Source organism: Oncorhynchus mykiss, chromosome 1, assembly GCF_013265735.2.
Source record: "Oncorhynchus mykiss isolate Arlee chromosome 1, USDA_OmykA_1.1, whole genome shotgun sequence".
In the NCBI taxonomy this organism is placed as follows: Eukaryota; Metazoa; Chordata; class Actinopteri; order Salmoniformes; family Salmonidae; genus Oncorhynchus; species Oncorhynchus mykiss.
Window position 1 is genome coordinate 50,775,905 of NC_048565.1, and position 24,928 is coordinate 50,800,832.

The 24,928-nt window shown below is 41.9% G+C and overlaps 1 protein-coding gene and 1 pseudogene across 4 annotated transcripts; one reads left to right on the forward strand and one right to left on the reverse strand.

Annotated features, from left to right (window-relative positions):
- Window positions 1-1,811: 1,811 nt before the first annotated feature.
- On the reverse strand, window positions 1,812-9,135 carry LOC110524514 (annotated as a pseudogene).
- A 7,156-nt stretch (window positions 9,136-16,291) lies between these two features.
- On the forward strand, window positions 16,292-24,476 carry LOC110524496 (aurora kinase B). 4 transcript variants are annotated; one of them, XM_021604210.2, is made up of 9 exons: window positions 16,292-16,442; window positions 16,608-16,646; window positions 16,907-16,991; window positions 17,117-17,165; window positions 17,289-17,480; window positions 18,050-18,188; window positions 18,466-18,614; window positions 20,257-20,431; window positions 23,750-24,476. In XM_021604210.2, the coding sequence occupies exons 1-9, from the start codon at window positions 16,434-16,436 to the stop codon at window positions 23,921-23,923; spliced, it is 1,011 nt and encodes a 336-aa protein (XP_021459885.1). In that variant the 5' UTR covers window positions 16,292-16,433; the 3' UTR covers window positions 23,924-24,476. The 4 variants fall into 4 exon arrangements, with proteins under 4 accessions (XP_021459885.1, XP_021459893.1, XP_021459902.1 ...); XM_021604218.2 differs by having other exon boundaries at window positions 16,293-16,442; window positions 17,292-17,480; XM_021604227.2 differs by having other exon boundaries at window positions 16,293-16,442; window positions 16,940-16,991.
- Window positions 24,477-24,928: the final 452 nt, after the last annotated feature.

Sequence of the window (24,928 nt, forward strand, 5' to 3'; positions counted from 1 at the left end):
GGACGCAGCCACACCTCGTGTTGAATGTGCCACCAGAGATCCCAGCACTGGCCTGCCAACCAGGCAGTATGCTGTTGTAATCGTGTACACGATCCAGAGAGAACCTCTGCTTTGATAACCCAGCCCCCAGGACTCTTTCTCACTGACTGTGTCCACTCCACATAGGCAGTCAGTGCCCGCACAGGGCTCAGCCGGAGGAAGACATGACATAAGCAGACATGTCGGTCAGACAGAACCTTTGGGAGGAATGAAAGGTTGGGGCTGAGAGATATACTACTCCCACCGGGGTTCATCCGGTAGCACTCAGAACTTTCCCGAAAGAGCATGGAGCTCACCCACCCTCTTCATGGAAGTAATCGCTACCAAGAAAGCCACCTGTATATAGAGGAGTTTCAGGGAGGCAGACTCCAACGGTTCGAAAGGCGGCTTTGCCAAAGCTGCTAAGACCGCATCCAGATCCCAGCTCGCCATTGAGTGGGTCGTAGCTAGACGAAGGCGACGAACCCCCATAAACCTGGAGACCAAGGGATGGTGCTCCTCTGGCCTGTCCATCCACCCCACACGGCAAGCAGATATAGCGGCCAAATACCCTCTCAGTGTACAGGCTGCCAAGCCTTCATCCAAGTGAGACTGCAGGTATTGGAGGACATACTGCAAGACAAGAGGCTGGCCATGTTGCCAGCTGCAAACAGCTAGTGAGGATACTTCCACGCAAGATACTACACTTACCAGTGACTTACCAAGCGAACTTCAGAAAGTTTGTACCTCAAACCATAATGAAAGAGAACGTGTGCTGCGGCCATGGGGTCTATATATAGGGGTGGACCCCAACCGTGACACAGGTGTACACGAGAGTAAATCTGCAAATCCTCACCTTGGATGTATTCCTCCGCCGTGGAGTGATACCAATATATTGGAGTGATCCAACATAGTGAAACATAACTGCACACTTTAGAGTGGCCTATTATTGTCCCCAGCATATTGTGTACCTGTGTAATGATCATGCTGTTTAATAAGCTTATTGATATGCCACATGTCAGGAGGATGGATTATCTTGGCAAAGGAGACATGTTCACTAACAGGGATGTAACCCAAGTTGTGCACAAAAGTTGAGAGAAATAAGATTTTTGTGCATTTGGAAAAATTCTGGGATCTTTTATTTCAGCTCGTGAAACATGGGACGAACACTTTACATGTTGCGTTTATATTTTTGTTCACCATAGATACGTCCTCTTATGTTTTTTTGTGGATGTAAATGAAACTGTACTTATTGGAAACATGTTTATGGTAGGCTGGCATTGCGTAATTGATTACGTGGATGATCCGAATTTGATCCGTGTTGCTGTACTCGTGGTACGCATGGTTTTTCATGTTTGAAGCAGGCCTATAGGCCTATTTGTTTGACAAGACAACTGTGCATGGCTGCATCTCACTATAGAAGCCTGTTTTGGTTATTTTTATATTTTTACTGTGTTTGTTTACTGTTATTGTAACGAGTTTAAATACAGATTGTATCATGCCACTGGCTGCTTTGTTCTGTTCATTCATTCGTTTCTTATTCACAGTTGTCGGTATTCTAAACCAAACTGCTATTCAGTATTTGGTTTGCATGCATTAATTACTAGGCTTCACTGTATTCACACAGGTTGTTTATAATAGGTGAATAACACTATCTTGTGCCCTATATTCATTACCAACACAGCCTTGCTTTAATGTGTAGGGCGCTGTTCATTGCTGATACAACAGAGCGCAGATAGCCTATTGATTTCGCACCAATAATACCAAACTCACAACAAAATCCACAATTTTTTAAATATATTTTTTATTGAAAACAAAACTCTCAGTCTCCGGACTTGAACCCTATTGAAAATCTGTTGTTTGAATTGAAGAGGGAAGTCCAGAAGAGCACATGAAGAATATCAAGGATCTGGAACAATTCTTTATGGAGGAAAGGTTTAAGATCTCTCCAAATGTGTTCTTCAATCTCGTAAAAAAAAATTGACAAAAAGGCTCCGTGCCTTTATCCTCGCAAGGGGAGGGTGCTAGAGTACTGACAAAATCTCTTTCTCCGAGCAATTTATCAAGGGTGCCAATAAATTTGGACCCGACTCTGTGATAACACCCAATGTCAATATCCTATAACCAAACATCACATCCAATTGAGAGGGTAAGTATCTAAACAGCACAGTATAAGCACCTTTATACATTTAGCAAGAAATTCAAATGATTCAAATTCCTTTCCTAAATACACATCTTTGTTATGTAAACCATTTGAAACTCAGAGAAACCAAAATATTCAAGCATCTAACACTCATACCGTTAACAAAATTCAAGCAGATTACTATCGATGGTTTGAAGTGATATCCATAGATTATCTTCCACAAAGCTGTAGCTATGTGTAGGCCTAATTTGCACAATATGCCAAATTTGAAACTACTAGGTTTCTCACATGCTGCACAGAATCTATAGGTCTGTTGCTAGAGCTGAATAATAAGCTAAAGCTTATTAGCTAATAAGTTAGTTCCTTTTATGGGAGTCTTCTGAGCTCATCTTTGACCAATATCACTTCTAGAGATGAAGTCATTTTTGGAAGTCATTTTGTCGCCAAAGTACCAGTAGTCCAAGAAGGTTCCCTTCAGTGCATCATCATGTAAACTTCTATTTTGCAGTCTTCCAATTCAGTGACTGAAGATTGTTAACATTCACTGACATGTTAAATCCCAGTGTGGGGTGCAGCTGTCCCTGTACCCCACTGCTTCTGCTGGATGGGGTGGGAAGTGTTTATGGCTTAAGGTGAGGGGCTGAGCTAAATGTCCAGGCCTGGTGGGATGGTGAGTTGTGGATGTTCAGGGTGGCTTGGGGAGCTGGTGGGGCAGCATTCTTTCTTTTGCTCACTCCCTCCCTCTCTCTTTCTCTAAACGGTTCAATAAAGAGCTTTCAGAAGTCTCTCTGGAGTGGTGATTGGCAGTGGCATGGGAGGTAAGACTAGAGGTCCATGACAGTGAGTGTATCAGCGTACCCCGGCAATGCTGCTGCTGCTACTACTACTATTACTTGGCTGCAGCGTCCCCCTCCGGCCTCATGCTGAAGGGTTCCAGGCATTCGGGCTCCAGGCATTCGCTCTCCGGCAGCAGGTTGTTGAGCCTCTCCATCAGAGGGATGGTCTGGTCGATGCCCATCTGGATACGCCGCAAGATCATGGACATCTCGTTCACCTTCTGGATCTGCTCAGTGTACTTGCCATAGCGCTTCTGAAGGTCCTGCAATGATGCTGAACAAAGTCTCCACCGATATGTCCATCTGAGAGGAAGAGTGAGGAAAGAATATGCCTTTCTGGCTGTGGTACACAAGTGACAAACGTTGTGGTGATATGGCATGTATTTCAATTGTCTAAAGTGCCTTCCTCTCCTCCATCTGTGAGTTCAGTGCAGATGAAGGAAACGAGACAATGAGAGGAGGCCACTTTCGTCTATCTATAGGGATGCAGACAGTTAATTACGGCATTAGTTACCTCTTTGATCCCCTTGACCAGGGCGTTCTGGTCGAAGGCCACGGCCTCAGAACACTGGTGTAGGTGGTCCTGGTAGCGGATGCACAGCTGCAGCACCTGGGCATAGTCCAGCCGCTCCAGACACACACTGCTGGGGGATGCCTGGCCACTCAGCACACCTAGAGACATGGACAGACTGATCCTCAAAACACTGGACATTATCAGTCTTTCTTTAGACTTCATGGTCATAAAGGAATGTCTAGACCTATTCATACTTTTACACATTCTCACAATATGATTTTCCTTGACTATTATGTAGCGTATTCAAACTTGAGTCTAGTTTCTTCTCCGAATCTATGCAATACTGTAGAGGCAGAGCAGAAGTCTAGATCCAGGTTAGAGGCCGTTGAGCTTACCTTTCAACAATGGCTGAAAAGTTGGGATTTCCAGAAGCTTGATGACATCAGGGTCATTGTGGATGTTGCGCAATGACAATGTCCCATGGGCCACCACCACAATGTCATCCATTTTAGCCTTCTGCTTTGCTGGTGAGGGCACAACTGCAACAACAAAGCAATACATTTAAAAAATGCCCAACTATAAGTAATACAAATCAAATAAAGTATTTGTCACATGCTCCAAATACAACAAGTACCGTGAAACGCTTACTTACGAGCCCTTTCCCAACAATGCTAAGTTAAAAAGAATCATTTGCAAATAAAAAAAACGGAAATAGTAACACAATAAAATAACAATTAACGGAGTTAGAAAAAAAAAACGTTTTACTTCAAAAATTGAAATCAAATGATCCTCCATCATTAGACAGTGGATAAATCAAATACATTATTATTTAAAATATTGAAAAAATGTTGGCTACAGAGAGAAACAAAAGAGTGCAATTTGTGTTGCAAGCACTGGAGATATCCAAAAGATGAAAAAAGGACAGGGATGTTATTGTGAGACGGACGGGATGGGTATGGATACTGTGTGAGCATGTGGGTCTAAGCAAGTGTGATGTCATTAATGTTTGTTGAAATTTATGTACGTCTGAGTTGGTGTTTTTTGTATTTTTTTCTTTATGTTGAAGATTGCGCATTAAGTCCCAGTCAACGTCATGTCTATTTAGTGGATCTGTTTGTGGAATGTTAAATTGTCTTTGTACACGAGTGTACAAAACATTAGGAACACTTGCTCTTTCCTTGACAGACTGACCAGGTGAAAGCTATGATCCCTTATTGATTTCACCTGCTAAATCCACTTCAATCAGTCTAGATGAAGGGGAGGAGACCGCTTAAAGAATCCTTTTTAAGCCATGAGACAATTGAGACATTCATTGTGTGTGCCGTTCAGTGGGTGAACAGGCAAGACAAAAGATTTGTGCCTTTGAATGGGGTATGGTAGCAGGTGCTAGTTTCACTCATTGGTTTCCCGTGTGTATCAAGAATGGTCCACCACTCAAAGGACATCCAGCCAATTTGACACAACCGTAGGAAGCATTGGAGTCAACATGTGCCAGCGTCCCTGTGGAACGCTTTCGACACCTTGTAGAGTTCATGCCCAGATGAATTGAGTTCTGTTCTGAGGGCAGAAAGTGGTGCAACTCAATATTAGGAAGGTGTTCCTAATGTTTTATATACTCAGTGTATATGTATATTTGTGTATTGTCTAAAATCCTAAATAAATTACAGAAAAAATACATTTAAAAAACAAGGCTATATACAAGGAGTACTGGTACAGTCAACGTGCAGGGGCATGAGGTAGTTGAGGTAGAATGTACATGTAGATAGGAGTAAAAGTGACTAGGCAATAAGGATAGATAATAAAACAGAGTAGCAGAGTGTAAAATAGTGTATACAGTGTGAGTGTGTTTGTGTGGTGTCAATATGCATGTGAGGCTGGCTAGCCATGTGATTAACTAGAGGACCGAATGGGGCAGCGGTCTAAGGCACTGCGTTGCAGTGCTAAAGGCGTCACTACAGACCCGTGTTTGATCCCGAGCTGTATCACAACCGGCCGTGATTGGCAGTACCATAGGGCAACGCACAATTGGCCCAGGATCGTCTGGGTTAGGAGAGGGTTTGGCCAGGGTAGGCAGTCATTGTAAATATCAATTTGTTCGTAACTGACTTGCCTAGTTACATTTTTTAAATGTACTGTTCAGCAGTCTCATGGCTTGGGGGTAGAAGCCTTTTGGTCCCAGACTTGGCGCTCCGGTCCAAACACACCAACACAGTTGTGAAGAGGGCTCGACAATGCCCTCTTCCCCCTCAGGAGGCTGAAAATATTTGGCAGGGGCCCTCAGATTTGGTATTACAGTACCACTTGCTGTACGGTAGCAGAGAGAACAGTCTATGACTTGGGTGGCTGGAGTCTTTTGACCATTTGTAGGGCCTTCTTCTGACACTGCCTGGTATAGAGGTCCTGGATGCCAGGGAGCTCGGCTCCTGTGATGCATTGGGCCATATGCACTACCCTCTGTAGCGCCTTGCGGTCAGATGCTAAGCAGTTGCCATACCAAGTGGTGCTGCAGGCAGTCAAGATGCACACTACTTTGAGGATCTGAGTTGACATGCCAAATCTTTTCAGCCTCCTGAAGGGGAAGAGGCATTGTCGTGCCCTCTTCTTGACTGTGTTTGGACCATGATAGGTCCTTAATGTGGACACAGAGAAACTTAAACCTCTCGACCCTCTCCACGACTGCCCCGTCGATGTGAATTAAGGTGTAGCCCACGATCAGCTCCCTTGTCTCCTTTTGTAATTGTTTTATGTTGAAAGATTGCTAACTAGAGAGCTCCTAAACAATGACCTATGACTATGGGCTCTGGTCAAATGTAATGGTCTATATAGCAAAATAGGGTCATTTGGGACACATCATAGGTCACCCTGCTAATATGAAACACTGTCGTTTTGTATTTGACATCCTGCAACCACCATTTTTTTCAGTATCCTATGTGTAAAAGAGGGCAAGGAATAATGTAGGGTAGGAACTTTGCGAGTCACCTACTAGACTGACAATGCGTGTCCTCCCTTACCCGAGGTGCTGTAGTCAAGAGTGCTTGTGCTCAGAATCACCACTTTGCTCGGCCCCCATCGTGTCGGTTATCCTATGGCTTCAATTCACCACCTCAGGAGACCTAAACCCAAACAGTTAAGTTATCAAGCTAACGTTAGCTGTACCACGCAAACAGACGGTTGAATGATAAACAAGCTCCGCTAGCTAACTTAGCTAGCACATCTCTTAGCTTAGTTTGCTTTTTCTTGCTCTATTAGACCGCGTCTGTTCGATTTCTATGAGATCTTTTACCTTCATGATGCTGTCATGATTTAGCAAAACGATATTTAACTTAAGTAAATTATGCTAACAAACTTTAACGACAGCTAGCGTTTCCCGGGCTAGCTACTTCTGTAAACAAACGTTCTCTTCTTCACTAGTAGTCTGCCAGCAGCACAAACAATGTTTCTTCTGTGGGTTTTATGGCGGACCCAAAAAGGTGTATTGCCGCCACCATCTGGACGGGTTGAAACCAAAACAAGGTAAAAATAAAATCCATACGTGATTGGGACACTAAAATAATCAGACAAAATAAAACTCCCACTTTTCCCAATTGTCCATATCTCCCTTCTCAAGAGGGTGACACGGCTTTTGACAATATTCCATGTAACTCCGTCGCGAAAAAGCTTTCAGCCCCAGGAACCGCTCCACCGATTCCACAATGATTTATATCTTCCTGGACCTTCTCTCCACCTTGGCAGTGCCATTTATCACCATAGCTAGAAAAGGCCAACAAGTCCACCTTCCCAACCTTTAAAATGTCAGGATCCTGCTGGTGAAAAGCAACCCCTGCAGCCTGCAGTAAAGGCCTATCCACCACCATTGCCTCTTCAAGTGAACCATTCAAACCCTCAACCCTTTTAACAGTTGCTCATATGATATGCTCTGGATAGCCCTGACTTTGTCCACCTCATTCTCTGTCATCCATGCTGGGGAATCAAAACACGTAGCTTCATGGTTCCCACCACAATTGCAAAATGTCACATTTTCCCCACTTTTAAAACACATTACATGATATTTTCCACAACTTGGACATCTCCTTTCTACAAACACTTGAAACGTGACCAACAACTTTACAATGATCACAATGCATTGGTCTTGGGATAAATGCTCTGACTGTAGTTTATATACCCCAACTGCACTTGAGTAGAGAGACTCCATATCAAAAAACAAATGAACAGATACTCTTCACGTTTTCACCATTCACCACACGATTCATTCGACGTGCATCAATCCTCCAGAAATATTTTTAATCGACTTACGACGAGACACCAGATATAACCCCCTTGAGGGGCGCCCTGTTCCAAGGAGACGCACACGACTCATCAAATCGAGGGAGACGCAACGCACTGTTCCGCAGAAGCAGAAAACAATCCAAACATGACAGCCTTCACTTTACCCAGCACGCTCTCCCTCTTCTTTGGTTGGGTTTTATCGGCGGTTGGCATTCAACGTTTTGGTGCATTTACCGCCACCTACTGTACTGGCGTGCGGGCCAGAGACAGGGAGAAACGAAATCCTACCTGCCAACCCCGTTGCTCTTTAAAAAGATAACAAAATATTTGAGACTATATCTAATGACGTTCTACTCAATATACTTTTAAAACCAATTTCCTGTGTACCCTTCTCCCTCATACTATATCTCAGCCTCTCTCTTTCCCTCTGATACTGCTTACACTGTAGCAATGCAGTACATGCTCCATGGTCTGTTTCCTGGCAATAATCACACTTTCCTGTTGGACGCTTTCCATCACATTTAAGGTCTTATTCAATTGGCTGTGTCCCACCCTTCACTTTGTAAAAATACCCTCTCTTCTGTCCCTTCCTACCGCCCTCCCCGACTTTCCTCTGGACTTTAAATAAATGCCTGCCCTTAGTACCTCTACTCCAGCCATCTCTGTCCATATCAGGCTTTTCGCCTCTGCCTTGCTCATTGAAACTATATACTATATAACAATATCAACATCGCCACTACTAAGTGGTTGTTTAGCCAGTACATCAACTGCCTTGTTCCCCTCCACCAGCACTCTCTCCACCAGTTTGGATATCTCAAATGTTTTTTTCAAGATTGGTAATCTGCTCAACTGCTGCTCACTAACAAACCGTACTCCTATTAGATACGGAGGGGCATTCTCTTCACTGTACACTACTTTGCTCCATTTTCCATTATTTTGGACAATACTCAAATTCTCCTTGATTCTACCGCCATTTAGATTCAGAATCCTCTTCATCGTCCGCTTCCGCCATCTTTTTCCTTTCACCGGGAAACACAACTTGAGAATATTGGGCTGTAGAGAGAACTTTTCTACCTGTCTAATACTAAACTGGGGTTGAAAGTACTCAGTAGGTTCTCTACTAACCAAATGTGTGTATTTTTGGAGGGGGAGTGTGTCGTACATACCCAGCAACACTTTGTTCTCCAACATCTCCATAGTCCCCAATGCAATACACTGTACATGGGACACATTTTGGCTTGCAGACAGAAAACGTTACAACCTTTCTCAGCTAAAGTAGGATGGGAAATACTCAGGATGGTCTCCCGAGTGGCGCAGCGGTCTAAGGCACTGCATCTCAGTGCTAGAGGCATCACTGCAGACCCCGGTTTGATTCCAGGCTGTATCACAACCGGCCGTGATTGAGAGTACCATAGAGCGGTGCACAATTGCGCCAGCGTCATCCGGGTTAGGGTTTGGCCAGGGTAGGCCGTCATTGTAAATAAGAATTTGTTCTTAACTGACTTGCCTAGTTAACAAAGGTGACATTTTTAAAACAAATATGTGTGTAGTTTTGGGGGGGACTGTGGCGCACATATCCAGCAACAAAGCTTTAAAATGGCTGGGTACTATCCATGGTCCTGAAATAAATACACAGTCATAAAAAAATAAACACAAAAGCTAACCTTTTAAAAAAAATCAAAAACAAAATCAAATTTGAAATGTAATGAAAATTAACCAGCCTATTTGGACACGGTATAATCACACTTTCTGAACAGCCACAGAGAAAATTATTCACAAGTTGTAGGCCGATATATGCTTCTTATCTATCAAGGTTTGCAGTATACAGTAAAGGCATAGGCCTTGTTACCTAGTTTGAAAGAATAATAACAGAGACAAGATTATTTACAAGCTATATTGTCACGATTTATCAATCAAGGTCAGCCAAGACACTTTTGTAGAGTTAGAAATGGCTAAAATGAGGGCACCAATGAGAAAATTCATAGTTTAGTGTCACATCCACCACAAATCCATTAATTGCCAGATTCGTTCATGCCAGGTATTTCTTAAGTGGAAGTAGTGTATCATTTCATTCTCTTTCATACAGACTTAAGGAATCCATAATTGTTAGATTTAATCTAGAACTGTCCAATGTGACTAAGTTCACAGGAACTATCACATGCTCAAAACCCCATCAATTGTGCACCCGTTCCAGGCACATTTGGCATGACCTCTTTGTTTTGTCACAGCAGACTCTGTAATTCCTGACTCGCAAAAGACGCAGGAGATGTTAACACAAATTGTTCATTCAGATGTGACTTCAAAAGAGCATTATACCCGTCAATTATTCGGTCACTGAACCACTTGTCGTCATTGCTTAATATGTTATAATCATCTTAAGTAAGTGAAGATGAAAGAGTTTTGGTTGTCTTTAGAATTTGAAGTTCAGACCCAGATGAGTCATTCTTTGTGCATTTGTCAGAGCACAGATGGCTTTTGTCTTTCTGAAGAAAATGTAGCACCTTTTCACAGTATTTCTTTTCGTATGATACCATATAGAACACAGCTTGATTCAATAATTATTGGACCTTCTCTAAGGTAAAGCCCACACTTGATTTTGATACTTGAGGGCAGTCGATATAAACAGAGCTTGCTATGTCGTGTGTACAATTTGACAAATAGGTAATTGTTTGAAAATTCTAAAATACTAAATAATTCTTAGAGGTGTATGTAATACTGTATATGTAGGATAGTTTCAAGCTCTTGGGTAAACAGCTGTCTACCTTCACAAGTAATATCTCTGGAGCATGAAAGACATTAAAGCTTGACCTCTGAAAGTTGTTAGCATTATTACATGTTTTACTAATCTTGTTTTCTTGAGATGCGTGCAGTGAAAATAATGATTAATGGCTCTTTCTGAAATATCACTTGGTTCAAATATGATTTTTTTTACCCTGGCTATACATGGCTTTTTGCTTTGGCTGCTATTTTGACAGCATGAACTATGATTGTGGAGGAGATCATTGGCTAAGAAATTTGTAGGTAGCATTTCTTTCACAGAAGATTCTAGAAGGTCACACATCGCTGTTTTGAAGCCTCTGTTGAAGCAAAGGTTGTGTAGCCTGTCCTGTTTTCACTGCATCCAACTGTGAAACGACTTTGCTGATTTGGACTCCTGATGTTTGTTCTAAGTAAACTTTTGTGACATTCTTTGAAAGTAGATGTTTTCTTCCGAAATGTCAAAACAGGAAAGGCTTTAACCTCAAGATGATTGGGGAAATAGTAACATGTTGGAATAACATCAATATCGTAATCTGGCTCACAGGGATGTACTTGCTCACTGATATCAGAGATTCTGTGAAGTCCCATTTTTGGCAGGCCAAGCAATTGACCTGATGCATTTTTGGGACACGTCAAGGCTGGCCCCTTTGGGCTGATTTAAATGTTACCATCACCATTAGGGTAATCTAGGTCGTTAACAGGTATGCCAGTCCATCATTGTTTACATTGTGTCTTTGTTTACATTTTATTTCACACTGAAGGTAAACACGGTAAGCAAAAAAAAAAGTGTTAAAAAGTGTTAAATTGTTTTGTCTTTACAACTGATATTCAACACATATGGAGGGGGCGGAGTGAAGAGCCAGCAGCAAGCCGTACGACACAGTCCCCCTCCAAAACTACACATATTTGGTGGAAAAAGTTACTCTCAACAAGCCAATATATATCCCATGTACAGTCTATTAAAGCGTATTACATTGGGCGCTATGGGGGGGGCTGCTGGATATGTACGACACAGTCTCCTTCCAAAACTAACCATATTTGGTTGGTAGAGAACCTACTGAGTTTTTCCCACCCCACTTTAGCTGAGACAGGTAGAACAGTTCTCTCTACAAGCCAATATGTATCCCATATACATACCGTGTATTGCATTGCAGTGAATGAAGTGTGTGGAGTAAGGAGTCACCAGTACTCTGTATTAAACACGTTGCCTAACACAAGAGACCCATTTAAGTATTGAGAAATTCCAAAAACATATTTGTATTTTCTTTTAAAAAGGGAATTTCTTTAAATATAGCCGACACAATAGCTTTCAACATACCAGTATTTGTGTAAACTTTCCAAATAAATTCTGGTATAAATAATACAATATTAGATATAAAATAGGTCAAATTATGCATTGCTGTGGAAAACAGTTGTGCTAGAACAAATATTCCCACAGTTCAGCATGTCTATTTCTCTTATTTAAAAAATAAAAAGCAAATGCGGAAGTGCAACGTCAGCGGATGCGGTTGATTGAGACGCATCAAATGCAAAACAAAACTGATATCTCTCATTAAATTCACCGATTTTTACTGGGATTGTTCATTTTAATAATTTTACTGTGAATGGTTTTTCTATGCTGGTCAAACATCTTCTTCTTCAATTGCATTTTGGCGGTCCGCAAACATTAATTAGACAGAAAAGCAGAGAGGAATAGGGGAAGAGGTTTTACTCCACCCAAAATCTCTCCACGAAAATAAGACCACGAAGTGAGGAATATTTGTATGGAGGACAACGAGAGTGTCATTTGGTCATTTGGTCCTGTAGCTTAGCATCTGCGTCATGACCACTTTTTTATTGAGCGAGTCACTGGTACTTCCTGCTTTAGTTTTTGCTTGTAAGCAGGAATCAGAATTATGGTCAGATTTGCCAAAAGGGAGAGGGAGAGTTTTGTACGAGTCTCTGTGTGTGGAGTAAAAGTGGTCTAGTGTTTTTTTTCTTCACATTTAACATGCTGGTAGAAATTAGGTAAAATGGATTTAAGTTTCCCTGCATTAAGGTCCCCGGCCACTAGGAGCGCGGCCTCTGAATGAGCATTTTCTTCTTGGCTTATGGCCTTATACAGGTCGTTGAGTGCCGTCTTAGTGCCAGCATCGGTTTGTGGTGGTTAATAGATAGTTACGAAAAATATAGAGGAAAACTCTCAACCTCAGGCGAGCAAAAACACCAGCTGTTATTTACAAATAGACCCAGACCGCCACCCCTTGTCTTACCGGAGGCAGCTGTTCTATCTTGTCGATGGACCGAAAACCCAGCCAGCTGTATCTTATCCATGTCGTTGTTCAGCCACGACTCGGTGAAACACAAGATATTACCGTTTTTAATGTCCCGTTGGTAGGATAGTCTTGATGGGAGCTCATCAATTTTGTTATCCAATGATTGATGTATTATAATAATTGATTATGCTTATGTTGTATTAATAGAAGGGGAAGGGCTATAAGATTCCTCCCCCAATACATTTATAGGATCCTGGACTAATATGCATTATATATGCATTATAAGGTTTAATATTGTTCCACAGTTCTTTTCTAGTCTCTGCTTCTTATAAGAAATGGTCTGAGAGATGTGTGAGTTATTGCAGTCAAAACAGATTGTCTGTGAGAAAGCGCCTCAAGGCTGAAAGAGATTCATTGACTCTAGAGGTCGACCGATTAATCGTAATGGCCGATTAATTAGGGCCGATTTCAAGTTTTCATAACAATCGGTAATCTGCATTTTTGGAGACCGATCAAGGCCAATTGCATTGCACTCCACGAGGAGACTGCGTGGCAGGCTGACTACCTATTATGTGCGTGCCGCAAGGATGCAGTGCCTGTTAATTTATCATTGAATCACAGCCTACTTCGCCAAACGGGTGATTTAACAAGCGCATTCGCGAAAAAAGCACTGGCGTTGCACCAATGTGTACCTAACCATAAATATCAACGCCTTTCTTAAAATCAATACACAAGTATATATTTTTAAACCTGCATATTTAGTTAATATTGCCTGATAACCTGAGTTTCTTTTAACTAGGGAAATTGTGTCACTTCTCTTGCGTTCTGTGCAACAGAGTCAGGGTATATGAGGCAGTTTGGACCGCCTGGCTCGTTGAGAACTGTGTGAAGACTATTTATTCCTAACAAAGACAGCCAACTTCGCGAAACGGGGGATGATTTAACAAATGCGCATTTGCGAAAAAAGCACAATCGTTGCACAAATGTACCTGCATATTTAGTTAAAATAAATTAATGTTAGCAGGCAATATTAAACTAGGAAAATTAAATCACTTATCTTGCGTTCATTGCACGCAGTCAGAGAATATGCGACAGTTTGGGCCGCCTGGCTCGTTGCGAACTAATTTTCCAGAATTTTACATAATTATGACATAACATTGAAGGTTGTGTAATGTAACAGCAATATTTAGACTTATGGACGTTAGATAAAATACGGAACGGTTCCGTATTTCACTGAAAGAATAAACGTTTTGGTTTCGGAATTATAGCTTCCATGTTTGACCATATTAATGACCTAAGGCTCGTATTTCTGTGTGTAATTAAGTCTATGATTTGATAGAGCAGTCTGACTGAGCGGTGGTAGGCAGCAGCAGGCTCGTGAGCATTCATTCAAACAGCACTTCACTGCGTTTGCCAGCAGCTCTTCGCTATGCTTCAGGCATTGCGCTGTTTATGACTTCAAGCCTATCAACTCCCGAGATTAGGCTGGCAATACTAAAGTACCCATTAGAACTTCCAATAGTCAAAGGTGTATGAAATACAAATGGTATAGAGAGAAATAGTCCTATAATAACTACAACTTAAAACTTCTTACCTGGGAATATTGAAGACTCATGTTAAAAGGAACCACCAGCTTTCATATGTTCTCATTTTCTGAGCAAGGAACTTAAATGTTAGCTTTTTTACATGGCACATATTGCACTTTTACTTTCTTCTCCAACACTTTGTTTTTGCATTATTTAAACCAAATTGAACATGTTTCATTATTTATTTGAGACCAAATTGATTTTATTGATGTATTATATTAAGTTAAAATCAAAGTGTACAATGTTCATTCAATATTGCTGTAATTGTCATTATTACAAATATTTATATAAAAATCAGCTGATAAATTGGTATCAGCTTTTTTTGGTCCTCCAATAATAATATCGGTATCGGCGTTGAAAAATCATAATCGGTCGACTTCTAATAGACACAGAACCCTGCAGGGGAGTGAAAGAGATACGAAACTAGTCAGACATACCACTATAAAGCAACTTGGGGAGTGGGTTATTACTGCTGAGTCCTTAGAAAACACTGGAAACATCGTCTCTGCTGCAAGTTTGTATAACTGTATATGCATGTGATTGGTCTCATGAGTAGAAGGTGTTGGTTGACATAGGCAGTTACATCACTAGGGGTTGACTGCAAGCACATTAAAGCAACTTGGACCCTTTCCTATTTTGCAGAACTTACTCGGAAACATGCATGCTATGTTCTCATTGTCAACTTCTGTCTGCAATTGCATTAATAAAGGTTTTTGATTGATTTACTTAAAGATAGTCTGATTGCTGATTTTACCAATAAGCAAATTATTGACAAGGAACAAGGAACCTACCCCAACATTTTTTTTTGATTGATTTACTTAAAGATATTGTCTGATTGCTGATTTTACCAATAAGCAAATTATTGACAAGGAACAAGGAACCTACCCCAGCATTTTGGCTAATAGGATTGATGGTAGAGGGGGATTACTCACTCGCTGTCGGATCCTTACAAGGCACCCGAACTCCGTCCCCGATATCTCCATCTCTTCTTCATGTTAATGACGGGGATTTGGGCCTTGCGTCCGACTCGTTAAATAAAAAATCTTTGTCCAGTACGAGGTGAGTAATCGCTGTCCTGATATCCAGAAGCTCTTTTCGGTCATAAGAGACTGTGGCAGAAACATTACATACAAAGTAAGTTACAAATAACGTAAAAAAAACACACACAATGGCACAATTGGTTAGGAGCCAGTAAAACGGCACCCATCTCTTCCGGCGCCATCATCAGGACTCATCATGGATATAACCCATTTTAGCATGAACATTGCCATTGAGGGCTTCCACCATTTTAAAGTTGTCAACTGGGTGGGGATTCCTATAAGTTGGGAGCAAGCAGTCAATGAAGAAGAAAATGGATTACTTTCAATGGTGCTGCCCATGCTGTCACAGGCGCGATAATGGCAAAGATTTGTCCCCTATACATCTCTTTCACAGAAGGTTGGTGGCACCTTAAGGGAGGACAGGTTTGTGGTAATAGCTGGAGAGGAATTTGTGGGATGGTATCAAATAATGGCTGGAACGGAGCTAATGGAATGGAACGCATTTGTTCAATGCCATTCTATTTACTCCGTTCCAGCCATTATAATGAGCCATCCTCCCCTCATCTCCTCCACTGATCTCTATGCCCGTTGTACACACGCATATCTGCTATTTTATTGTCTAGAAAGGTCCCACCTGATCTTGTTTCCTCCCGCCTGCCTTCTATATTGAAGAACATGTATTTCCATTGTTAGAGCGGTCACTCGAATTTCTTGTCAACATAGTCTTTGAGAAAACGCAGTCCGATAGGAAGTAAAACGGAAGCGCGTCACCGCTGAGCTTCTTCTTCGGTGGGGTTCAACGACGGTTGGCATCCAATGTTAATGGTGCACTACTGCCACCAATTGGACGGGTTACTGCTGATCTGGCCAATCGACAAGGAGTTATACATTTGGTAGCCAATCACACACGACAACACAGTGTCTTTAAAACATTGGCGGTCGAAGTAGACGACAGTGTAACGTTTGTTTTCAGAATTATCGTAATAACGTTTTGCTTTATGTCACATACATCAGTATGATGCAGGTATGAGTTTAATTGTTCATTTATCAAGGTTCTTCCCACATTGTTGTTGTCTCTAGCTAATAGCTAGCTATCCAGCGTTGTTTGAGAATGGCGTTGGATAGCTAAAATTAGCTCAATTGTGGAGCTAACTTGAAGTACTTGATAAACTATTAAATCTCTTTGCAGAATAAGGAGAATTGTGATCCTAAAGGGCTACACAGACCGGTAGGTTTTGCTACAAATATGTTTTTTCTATTTTTGCTTCCATCCTTTCCATCTGAAATTTGAGCGCGTTGTGTCTAACGTTAACGTAACTAGCAAATAATGTTGGCTAGTTAACGCTAATGTCCGTTTTAGCTGTCTAGCTAGTTAGCTACCATTTGAATGAATGTATTACATTCAAATGACAATTCAGAACGTTGTACCAGTACTGGGAAGTTGGAGGCAATTGGGTTTAATCTAGGATATTGTTTTCTATACGATAGATTGCAACTCCAATTGTTTCTTTGGGTCCTCAGCGAGTTCAGATGCCCTCTGCACCAGACGCTACAGACAAAAAAGCAATTACAGGTACATTTCTGTAGCTACTATGTTTGCCTGCGGTGTTTCTATAACTTTTCAGATGCCACATCACACCACCTCAATATAATACACCACCATTTCTGTTGCAAAATTCTGTATCCCTATATCCTTAGGTCCTGGGAAAGAGCTTGCCACGTCTTCATCCAGTGCAGCTCTAGCAAAGTAAATATTCTATCAAACAATACACCACCTGACACTAAATGTGTTTAGTCTAAAATACCAATTTTCTTATGTAAAATATTTGTACATTCAAGTTGTGGCTTAGCAACTTCTGTTTCTTTTAAGCAGGAAATTCACCATCAATGACTTTGACATTGGGCGGCCACTCGGAAAAGGCAAGTTTGGGAACGTTTACCTGGCCCGGGATAAGAAGCTGGACTTCATCGTGGCGCTGAAGGTGCTCTTCAAGTCTCAGATGGAGAAAGAGGGCGTGGAGCACCAGCTCAGGAGGGAGATTGAGATTCAGTCCCACCTTAGGTCAATAGTTTTGATTTAGACTTTTATTCAATTTTTAAAGGGGTGGTTTCTGAGTCACAGATTGAAACATAATACTGGAATGAAATGTATTTTCAATGGATATTTTGTGGAAAACCAGCCCTTTTGAATGTAGTAGTATGGGTTGATATTGCCTTACTAATGTGTTTCTGCAGGCAATGTTGTGGCATGTTGATTACCACCAACATTATGTCTGGAACAATACCAGTATTGTGATTCTCGTTAGTATTGTGGCAAGGAAACAACACAAGGGGATTTAACTTCTTTGGGAAAACAGCTCTGATGTTGGAAACAAACATCATTATGTTGTCATCCAGAGTCAAATTTATTTTCCAAGCTACAGCACACTATTTTACATGTGTGGTCTGCTTTGTGTTTTCATTTTTGCCATGGAAGAAAAAAAGCGCGTCCAAGCCCTAACCAATATCATGCAATGTACTTAATTTGGTTCGCTTTTGAAACTGACCATAAATTCCTTTAGTTCATTGTGTTAATTGTTCCGATTATGGGAAAACTGAGATTAAATCCTTGCTCTCTCCGCCCTCCTTTAGACACCCCAACATCCTGCACTTCTACAACTACTTTCATGACCGCACCAGGGTCTTCCTAATCCTGGAGTACGCGCCGCGGGGGGAGATGTACAAAGAGCTGCAGAAATGTGGTCGCTTTGATGACCAGCGCACTGCTACAGTAAGACAGGGATCAGTGTTGCGGGCTATTTATAATTATTCTATTCTTACTAATCCTTTGTTTTATTTCACTCTGTATTTGCCCAAGAACCCCTCCAATCGTAACATTTTGTAACTGAAAGGTGTTTTTTGGTTTATAGATGCTAAAATAATTAACTTGATATGAATATTCCTACAATGGACTAGTTTTGGCAGGTAGATTCATGAGGCTGACATGACTTTCTTAGCATTTTAAATCCATTGTAATAGTCAAATATGTGTCAAATGTTCCTTGTCAGTACATGGAGGAGTTGTCTGATGCGCTGCTGTACTGCCATGAGAGAAAGGTGATCCATCGGGACATCAAGCCTGAGAACCTGCTGCTGGGATTCCGGGGAGAGCTGAAGATAGCAGACTTTGGCTGGTCTGTCCACGCACCATCCCTAAGGTGAGGGAACCCTGAACAGAACCCTCTCCAGCCTAATATGTTTGCCTTCACAGCATTTACTTTTGGTACAATGTGTGTTTTATGTTGTAGGCAGATTGCGCAGAATTGCTAATCGACAAATCACCTTGTGTTCCAAATACCTACTCATTATGTGATCAAGCGACTAGTGATGTGATTCTTAGCCTCGTCTTGCTCAAACGGATCCCAGCAAAAAACTGAATGTGACCGCACTCAATATGGCTGTCCCCGACAAATCTTGGTCGACTGAAAGTCGTCTGTTCTTCCGACCAATTGATTTGCCACTTTTAAAATGTGTATTTTTCTATAGACAAACTGTTTGTAATAAAAATCAACTAAACTAAGCAATAACAAAAAGTCCTCTCACTGTCAACTGTTTATTTTCAGCAAACTTAACGTGTAAATATTTATATGGAACAGATTCAACAACAGACAAACTGAACAAGTTCCACAGACATGCGACTAACAGAAATGGAATGATGTGTCCCTGAACAAGGGGGGTCAAAATAAAAAATAAGTCAGTATCTGGTGTGGCCACTAGTATTATTAAGTATTGCAGCGCATCTCCTCATGGACTGCACCAGATTTGCCAGTTTGTGCTGTGAGATGTTACCCCACTCTTCCTCCAAGGCACCTGCAAGTTCCCGGTTGTTTTGGGGGGATTGTCTTCCCTGTAACGCACAGCATTGAGATTGCCTGCAATGACGCTGTGACACACCGCCCCAGACCATGACAGACCCTCCACCTCCAAATTGATCCCGCTCCAGAGTACAGGCCTCTGTGTAACGCTCATTCCTTCCTTCGACGATAAACGCGAATCCGACACAACCACAACCATGACACAACCATGACTTGACTTATCAGTGAAGAGCACTTTTTACCAGTCCTGTCTGGTCCAGCGACGGTGGGTTTGTGCCCATAGGTGACGTTGTTGCCGGTGATGTCTGGTGAGGACCTGCCTTACAACAGGCCTACAAGCCCTCAGTCCAGCCTCTCTCATCCTATTGTGGTGATCCCATCCTGATGGGGGGGATTGTGCGTTCCTGATGTAACTAGGGCAGTTGCCTCGCAGGGTCTGCCTGTCAATGTATTTCCCTGGCCACATCTGCTGTCTTCATGCCTCCTTGCAGCATACCAAATGCACGTTCACACAGATGAGCAGGGACCCTGGGCATCTTTCCTTTTGGTGTTTTTCAGATTCAGTAGAAAGGCCTAGTGTCCTAAGTTTTCATAACTGTGACCTTCATTTCCTACCATCTGTTAGTGTCTTAACAACCTTTCCACAGATGCATGTTCATTGAACAAGCATGGGAAACGGTGTTTAAACCCTTTAAAATGAAGATCTGAAGTTATTTGAATTTAAGAATTGTTTGAAAGATGGGGTCCTGAAAAAGGGCCCCCCCTATTTATTTTTTTATTTTTTGTTGAGTTTATATATTTGCTACTGCCCGACAAAAAAAATATTCCTCCACCAACATCAAATAATTAGGGTCAGCCTTTGTATTCAGTCATTAATTCACTGAGACATGTTTTTCCTTCCTCTTCATCTTGACAGTCTATTTTGTACATATGGGTCAGTCTATAAACCCTATCACTTATGTAATTTGTTGACTTGCCCCTCTAGGCGCCATACAATGTGTGGAACACTGGACTACCTGCCCCCAGAGATGATTGAGGGAAAGCCCCACGATGAGAAGGTGGACTTGTGGTGCATCGGGGTGCTCTGCTATGAGTGCCTAGTTGGCAACCCCCCTTTTGAAACCGCCAGCAACTCTGAAACGTACAAGCGCATCACAAAGGTTTGCATTTTTAGATGGTCGTTAACTTGTTGGCAGAGGCTGCGGATCGGACTTTTCCGGACCCCTCTTCCTAACAGCTAAAGATCCCGACGCTTCTGTGCATGTGCGAGATTCTCTACTTTGCACACAATCTATGCTCTACTGTCAAGAACCTGCCATCACATTTCTCACTGTCAATCGTGAATGCTAATTTACGTTTTATGTGACTAGTCCATGCAGCATCTGCATACCAACCATTTGATCTTAATTAATTTTGTGGGGATATATATGCATTTAGATCTTGAGTTAGTGTTTTTGAAGTAGCCTACAGGGTTTTGACTGATGTGCAGCGAGCAACCATAGAGTAGCCTGTTCTCTACAAGTAGAGCAGAGACTGCGTAAAGAATCATGCACAGAAGCTTCAGGGCCTTTAGCGGTCTAAATCGCTATGACCATATATTTTTCATTAACAAAAAATATATAGTTTTTACTGCTGTTTGACACTAGTGGACCAAAAATAGACATGGATGATATTAATCAATTTTTTTTTTTTTTTTTTTTTTTACCTTTATTTAACCAGGCAAGTCAGTTAAGAACAAATTCTTATTTTCAATGACGGCCTGGGAACAGTGGGTTAACTGCCTGTTCAGGGGCAGAACGACAGATTTGTACCTTGTCAGCTCGGGGGTTTGAACTCGCAACCTTCCGGTTACTAGTCCAACGCTCTAACCACTAGGCTACCCTGACCCTAACTAAATGCAGTGGGTGAACAGAAATCTAAATCAAATCCATATTTAGTGTGACCACCCGTTGCCTTCAAAACAGCACAAATTCTTCTAGGTACACTCGCACAAATTCGGGGATTTTGTAGGCATACTGTCAGGCGTATGATTTAAACAATTATACCAAACCGTTGCTAATGATCATCAATTCAATATGTAGGTTGAAACACGATCATTAACAGAAACGGCTGTGTAGGAGGAATAACTGGTTGAGGAACAGCCAAACTCTGCTAACAAGGTGAGGTTGCTGTAGACGGATTACTGTCAAAAATCATACACCACGACAAGACTGAGCCCAGCAACAAGACAAAAGGTAGTTATCAGCAAGGTCTCACCCGGGCAGAAATTAAGGCAGACTAGGCTTTCTAGATGTGATGTCTAAGCTCTTTTGAAGAAGCACAAAGGAAACGGGCAACGTTGAGGGCCGTAGACAGTGGTCGGCCAAGGAAACTTACTGCAGCAGATGAGATGCTTACTTACCTTCGCAATCGGAAGATGTCCAGCAGTGCCATCAGCTCAGAATTGACAGAAAACCGTGGGACCCTGGTACACCCATCTACTGTCCAGAGAAGTCTGGTCAGAAGTGGCCTTCATGGAAGACATGTGGCCAAAAAGCCATACCTCCAATGTGGAAACGAGGCCAATTGACTCAACTATGCACGAAAACACAGGCACGGGGATGCAGAAAAATGTCAACAGGTGCTCTTGCCTGATGAGTCCATTTGAAACCATTCAGCAAATAAACTGCCTTCTGCTACAGCCAAAGGGCTGGACAGCGGTACACGAATGAGTGTCTGCAGGTAACAGTGACTCATGGTGGAGGCTCTTTGCAAGTTTGGGGCTGCATTTCTGTTTACATACACCTTAGCCAAATACATTTAAACTCAGTTTTTCACAGTTCCTGACATTTTAATCCTAGTAAAACTCCCCTGTCCTAGGTCAGTTAGGATCACCACTTTATTTTAAGACTGTGAAATGTCAGAATAAGTGATTTTATTTCAGCTTTTTATTTCTTAATCACATTCCCAGTGGGTCAGTTGTTTTAAATGCACTCAATTAGTATTTAGTAGCATTGCCTTTAAATTGTTTAACTTGGGTCAAACGTTTCGAGTAGCCTTCCACAAGCTTCCCACAATAAGTTGGGTAAATTGTGGCCCATTCCTCCTGACAGAGCTGGTGTAACTTGAGTCAGTTTTGTAGACCTTGCTCGCAAACGCTTTTTCAGTTCTGCCCACAAATCGTCTATGGGATTGAGGTCAGGGCTTTGTGGTGGCCACTCCAATACCTTAAATTTGTTGTCCTTAAGCCATTTTGCCACAACTTTGGAAGTATGCTTGGGGTCATTGTCCATTTGGAAGACCCATTTGCGACCAAGCTTTGACTTCCTGACTGTCTCGACGTTGCTTCAATATATCCACATAATTTTTGTGCCTCATGATGCCATCTATTTTGAAGTGCACCAGTCCCTCCTGCAGCAAAGCACCCCCACCACATGATGCTGCCACCCCCCATGCTTCACGGTTGGGATGGTGTTCTTCAGCTTGCAAGCATCCCCCCATTTTCCTCCAAACATAACGAGCCAAACAATTCTATTTTTGTTTCATCAGACCAGAGGATATTTCACCAGAAAGTATGATCTTTGTCCCCATGTGCAGTTGCAAACCGTAGTCTGGCTTTTTTTATGGTTTTGAAGCATTGGTTTCTTCCTTGCTGAGCGGCTTGGCTGATTTCTTTTGATTTTCCCATGATGTCAAGCAAAGATGCAGAGTTTGAAGGTAGGCCTTGAAATACATCCACAGGTACACCTCCAATTGACTCAAATCATGCCAATTAGCCTAACAGAAGCTTCTAAAGCCATGACAACATTTCTGGGTAATTCTCCAAGCTCTTTAAAGGCAGTCAACTTAGTGTATGTAATCTTCTGACCCACTGGAATTGTGGTACAGTGAATTATTAGAAGTGAAATAATGTCTGTAAACAATTGTTGGAAAAATGACTTGTCATGCACGAAGTAGATGTCCTAACCGTCTTTCCAAAACTATAGTTTCTTAACAAGAAATGTGTGGAATGGTTGAAAAACCTAATATTAATGACGCCAACTTAAAGTGTATGTAAACTTCCGACTTCAACTGTATGTATGAAAGATATTTGATGGTACAATGATTCCTACACTAGCAATTTAGCAACCACAAAATGACAGCAATTTCCACTAGGGGAAACAGCCACATAGTCAGAACAGCTTTCCCAGTTTGACAACCGATACCTTGAGAGAAATCAATAGCCGAATATCACCACCAGTTACAACACTGGAGGATAAGTTATACTATGAAACACCATCATTCCACTGTTAGTGCCAGAGATTGACATTTTCTGAAATTACAATGCAAAAATTCCACAACAAAAAATGTGTAGCACCTTTTTTAAGTATCTGCTATATAGAAAATGCTTTTATGCAACCTAGTTGTAATTTATTCAGAGATTGATTGATCAATTCATCCAGTAACCAATGCATAGGTATGAACAGTGATTAAGGACATCTCCTCCCTCAATGTCTCAGGTGGACCTGCAGTTCCCCAAAGTGGTGTCCGACGGGGCTAGGGACCTGATCTCTAAGCTGCTCCGCCACAGCCCCTCCAAGCGGCTGCCGCTGCGGAATGTAATTGACCACCCATGGGTGAAAAACAACTCACGGCGGGTCCTACCTCCTGCCTTTCCTCTCAAGAAACCCTAACGTCAGTTGTTCCAGCCTGTTACAAACTGCTAAGAAACCCTAAAAGCACCAAAGAGACAAATCTATTCACGGTTCCAGTCTGCCTTCTACCTGAGTGGGGGACTATGGTGATATGTTTTGTTTCTTTTTTTCCTTCTCCACTTAAGGGTTTCACACTTTTTTTGTTACCTGGGCAATCTTCATCCACAGGGTTTAGAGTGGTCTTTTAGCTTCTAATTTCTCTGATTTCTAAGATCTGAGGGGGGGGGGGGGGGGGGTTTGGGAAAACCTGAACTAGATTACTGTCATTTTTATATTTCAATTTACACCAAGAACAGGTTAAGGCTGCTCTCTACTGGTAGAAATTAGGAAGGCCATTGAGAATAAGGATGATTGCTTTTATAATTCTTAAATGGATTTCAAGAAGAGGATGTCTGTCTACTAACTAAAGTATTTTCAGTTTTTGTACAGCATGTGTATATAACGGCATCTACAAGCAAAGTTTATGTATCTGAAATTTCCTTGTGCAACTGTTTTGAAATAAAAATCATCCCAACTGTGAGGGAACCTTAAACTCTCCTGCCTGATGTTTGCGCCACAAATAAATACCTTGAAGTCAGTGTTTGAGATGGTGCAAAAGTGTTGCAAGGATTAATTGAAGTTATGCAATTTTACCTGCCAAAATGCATATCTTACCACCTTGGAAAGGCTGGTCATGGATCACATCAACAGCATCCTCCCGGATACCCTAGACCCACTCCAACTCGCATACCGCTCCAACAGATCCAAAGATGAATCAATCAAACTGCCCTTTCCCACCTGGACAAAAGGAACACCTATGTGAGAACCTCCCTCTGCAACTGGGTCCTGGACTTCCTGACGGGACTGCCCCGAGGTGGTAAGCGTAGGCATCAACACGTCTGCCACGCTTTATTCCTTGATCAGCCGCGACTGGCTAAACACGACACCCAACACCTTCATTACAATTGCTGACGACACAACTATTTTCATTCACCCCCCCCCCCC

Coding starts and splice junctions, on each gene's coding strand:
- LOC110524496 (XM_021604210.2), top strand. Junction 16,992..17,116: donor AGACAAAAAAGCAATTACAG/GTACATTTCTGT, acceptor CTATATCCTTAG/GTCCTGGGAAAGAGCTTGCC. Junction 20,432..23,749: donor CGTACAAGCGCATCACAAAG/GTTTGCATTTTT, acceptor TCAATGTCTCAG/GTGGACCTGCAGTTCCCCAA.